At 36.5% G+C, this 4,100-nt stretch overlaps 1 protein-coding gene across 1 annotated transcript; it reads right to left on the bottom strand.

The window, feature by feature from the left end:
• Positions 1-212: 212 nt before the first annotated feature.
• On the bottom strand, positions 213-1,919 carry LOC110912277 (plasma membrane-associated cation-binding protein 1). Its single transcript, XM_022156970.2, has 4 exons — positions 1,742-1,919; positions 1,559-1,648; positions 1,212-1,296; positions 213-731 (listed from the first exon to the last, which is right to left on the bottom strand). The coding sequence occupies exons 1-4, from the start codon at positions 1,850-1,852 to the stop codon at positions 418-420; spliced, it is 600 nt and encodes a 199-aa protein (XP_022012662.1). The 5' UTR covers positions 1,853-1,919; the 3' UTR covers positions 213-417.
• Between the last annotated feature and the right edge of the window lie 2,181 nt (positions 1,920-4,100).

Genomic DNA, 4,100 nt, shown 5'->3' with positions numbered 1-4,100 from the left:
CACTGCCTAGAGATTTATTGTCGATGTGACTTGCTTTATAATCCCGAATAACGCAGAGATATGAGATTCGGTTAATATATTTATAAAAATGACAGGATTTAGTTTTTGTATTTTTTGCAAGTTGGTGATTGTGATTCACTTGGGAGAAAGGATGCTTGATGAAATTAATGAAGGAAGCTAACATATAGCTATTTTAACAAAGCAAGAACAAATAAACAAATATCATCTGTATAACATTAAGTTTAAATATCATACACGTTACAACTTTAATATACAACAAATTTTAGATCAATACACCCAACAAAACATTGAACGGATAAAATAACACACATTTGCCCAAGTAAAATTGGTTTACAAAACCTTTGATCAACTTTCACACATCAATCTTACTAGTTACCACACTGCACAAAACCCTGATCAGCAAGCCTTAGCTGGCTCGGTCGGGGCTACTTCCTCCGGCTTGGCCGCTGCCGGTTCTGGTGTTTTCTCAACCTTGGCCACTTCCTCCGCGACTACTTCTTCTTTCTTTTCTTCCTCCACCACAATCTCCTTCTCTTTGCTGCTTGTTTCTTCCGCTGGAGCCGCGGCTGCTTCTGGTTCGGCTACAGGTGGTTCCTCTTCAACCACTATGAAAGTTGACACCTTCTCAAAGACGAAGTATATAGGTCCCTCGATATAGGTTGGTCCGAACTTGGAGCAAGCTTCATGAACTGGTTTTGACCCCGGAAATTCTACACATGTTCATTTCAAAACACTAAATTATTACGAAAACAAAAGAACAAACCTAAATCGTTAAACTTTTTATTAGCAGTTCACTTTTTTTTAATTCTTACTTTTTACATAGAAATGTGTATGTATAAGAAACAATCAAACTAATTTGTTCGTATGTTTTCAAGAACTATTAAACATTTAGCTACACATGTGTAAATGTAGGTTCTATAAATAAATGATTTTTTTTTTAATTTCAAAAGAGATGAATAAACTTTGCATTTCAACTACTTTCTTATATTTAGGTTTTTATAAATTAAAAAAAAATGATTTATTTTATTATTCTTTTTCTCTAAAAAAATGTGTTATGTCTGTAACCATCTTATACACACATGCATTTTAGTCGGTTAATATATTAAATAGTGCAACTATGAATGTGATTTTCTAGTTTCACCAGGTACTAAAAAGAACACCCCCATTATATCATGTGAAATAAAAATTACCTATTTTAGATAGTTCCTCAAGGAACTTTTCGACTCCGTTAGAGACTGTTTTCAAGGCTCCATCTTTGCGTTCCTTCACAACGGCCTGTTAAGATTTTCATCCGTAAAACACCATCCATGTATGATGTATCCAATATAACTTGTATCAAATTCAACACATATCAATATAACTCATATATATTATAAGTAACATAAATTGGAAATAAATAATTGAGTTATTATTTATAAACGTCTTCAGTGATGGACCCATGATTTTTTTCACTAGTATTATTGTTCAGATATTTAGATAAATAGGCATCGAATACATGAAAAAACGAGTATCAGACAAGTCCGCCTTTATCTTATACCTTAACTTCGGCGCTAGAAGCCTCGTAGATTTCGATAACTTTAGCTTGGAGGTCAGCCTTCTTCTCTTCAAATTCGTTGTTGTAATTATCCTGTGTTGTGTTTGAATTAAATATAACATAAGAAAATTAATTTGTTGTAAAATTTGATAATTAACTCAAATAATGGTTAAGACAACAGTATACCTTAGCATCATCGAAGATCTTGCAAGCTTCTGCGGCAGCAGCCTTTTTAACGTTGTTCTTCTCAAACAACTTCTTGAACTTTGGCACCACAACTGATTTCCAGTAACCCATCTTTTGTTAAATCTGAATGAATTACAACTTCTTGTTGATGAAGATGAAGATGAGCTTTGTAAAAGAGTTGTGATGACAAGTTATATGAGCTTTCTGAACCTATGACCATGTACTTATTTTATGTTTCTTGCAATATTATAATGAGAAAAGTGCCCGAACAGTCCCTGTGGTTTTCTCAGATTTCATTTATAGTCTCCAAGTTTTTCAAATTCGTTCTCGGATGGTCCCTGGCGTGAATGAGGGCTAGTTTTCTCAGTTAAGTGGATGTGAAATGACAAAAGTACCCTCTCTGTTAAAAATAAAAGTTAAAAACCAAAGAATAAAACTGAACTTAATAAGTGAAGTCCATCTAAATAATAGAAACAAATTAATTAAAAAACTTTGTAGGCTCCACCTCCTCCCCCACCCTCACATTTTCTTCATCCCATCATCACCTTTAACCACCATATCACCACCCACTGAAAGAAGTTGAGAATATATTTGTATTTTCTATATGTATCAACTGAGATTTACATGTGTTTATATAGTCAAAACATAATAACCTATGGAAGATCAAAGGATAATCTAACTGATGACATTTAGTACATTTTATGACTAATTAAATGTTGAGTTACGAAAGAGAAAATGATGACCTTGGAGATAATTATTGCAGTGAATTTATTGTCTAACATACCCCCGCAAGCTGAACGGTCGGTTGAACGTGAAGCTTGGACTGTATGTCTTGAAACTTAGATATAGACAAACCTTTAGTGAGAACATCGGCAAGCTGATCTGTGGTCGGAACATAGCAAACTTGAAGAGTTCGAGCAAGAACCATGTCACGAATAAAGTGAAGATCAACTTCTATATGTTTAGTGCGTTGACGAAGAACAGGATTTGCAGTAAGATATGTGGCTCCGAGATTATCGCACCAAATAGTGGGAGAAGAATCAGATGAAATCTGAAGTTCAGATAGTAAAGACTTTACCCAGCATACCTCAGCGGCGGTGTGAGCAAGAGCACGATATTCTGCCTCCGTACTAGATCGAGCCACAGTCTGTTGCTTTTTGGAACTCCAACTGATGAGATTAGCACCTAGGAAGACACAGTAACCTGTGGTGGATCGACGATCATCAGGACATCCAGCCCAATCCGCGTCAGCATAAGCATGAATAGAAGAATCTGAAGACCGATTTATAGTGAGCCCATGAGTAGAAGTTCCTTTGAGATACCGAAGAATGCGTTTGACTACTTTCCAATGTTGATCAGTGGGTTGTTGCAGAAACTGGGAAACCTTACTTACAGCATAGGCAATTTCAGGAGGAGTCATCATAAGATATTGGAGAGCCCCCACAATACTACGATATAACCAGGGATCTTCTAAAGGAATGCCCGAATGCCGAGATAGTTGACGACCAGAACTTACTGGTGTGGGCAATGACTTGCATTGGCTAAGACCAGTTCGTTGAAGAAGATTTTGAAGATATCTATTTTGTGAAAGATGTTGTGTTGAATCGGAAACGTGGCTTGAATTCCCAAGAAGTAGTTTAATCGACCAAGATCTTTCAACGCAAATTGAGAGTGAAGACGACCAATCAGTTGTTCAACAAATCTGGTTTGGTTCCCTGTGACAATAATATCATCTACATACACTAAAACATAACAGAGTGTAGAGTTATGGTTATAAACAAATAATGATGTGTCAGATAAGCATTGTTTGAAACCAAAGGTTTGAAGGGTGGACGATAATTTGGAAAACCAGGCACGTGGAGCTTGTTTGAGACCGCAGATATCTTTCTTGAGAAGACATACATGATGAGGTTATGATGGGTCAACGAAGCCAGGAGGTTGAGTCATATAGACAGTTTCCGAAAGGTCACCATTGAGAAAGGCATTATTCACATCAATCTGTCGTATATCCCAGCCACGAGAGAAAGCAATAGATAAAATAACTCGAATAGTAGTAGGTTTAACCACCGGACTAAAAGTATCAGTGTAATCAACCCGTGCAGTTTGGTGAAAACCCTTGGCAACTAATCGGGCTTTATAACGACTAATAGAGCCGTCAGCGTTATGTTTAATACGGTAGACCCATTTACAACCAACAACATTGGTGGCAGGAGCAGGAACTAAAATCCATGTGTTGTTATTGTATAAGGCTTGTATTTCAGAGTGCATAGCGTCACGCCACTCTTGATGTTTATTGGCTTGGTTAAAAGTGGATGGTTCAATGATAGGAGTAGATGAGGCATGAAAAGAAACATAATCT

Source organism: Helianthus annuus, chromosome 15, assembly GCF_002127325.2.
Source record: "Helianthus annuus cultivar XRQ/B chromosome 15, HanXRQr2.0-SUNRISE, whole genome shotgun sequence".
Taxonomy (NCBI): Eukaryota; Viridiplantae; Streptophyta; class Magnoliopsida; order Asterales; family Asteraceae; genus Helianthus; species Helianthus annuus.
This window is presented reverse-complemented; position numbering and strand designations above follow the sequence as displayed.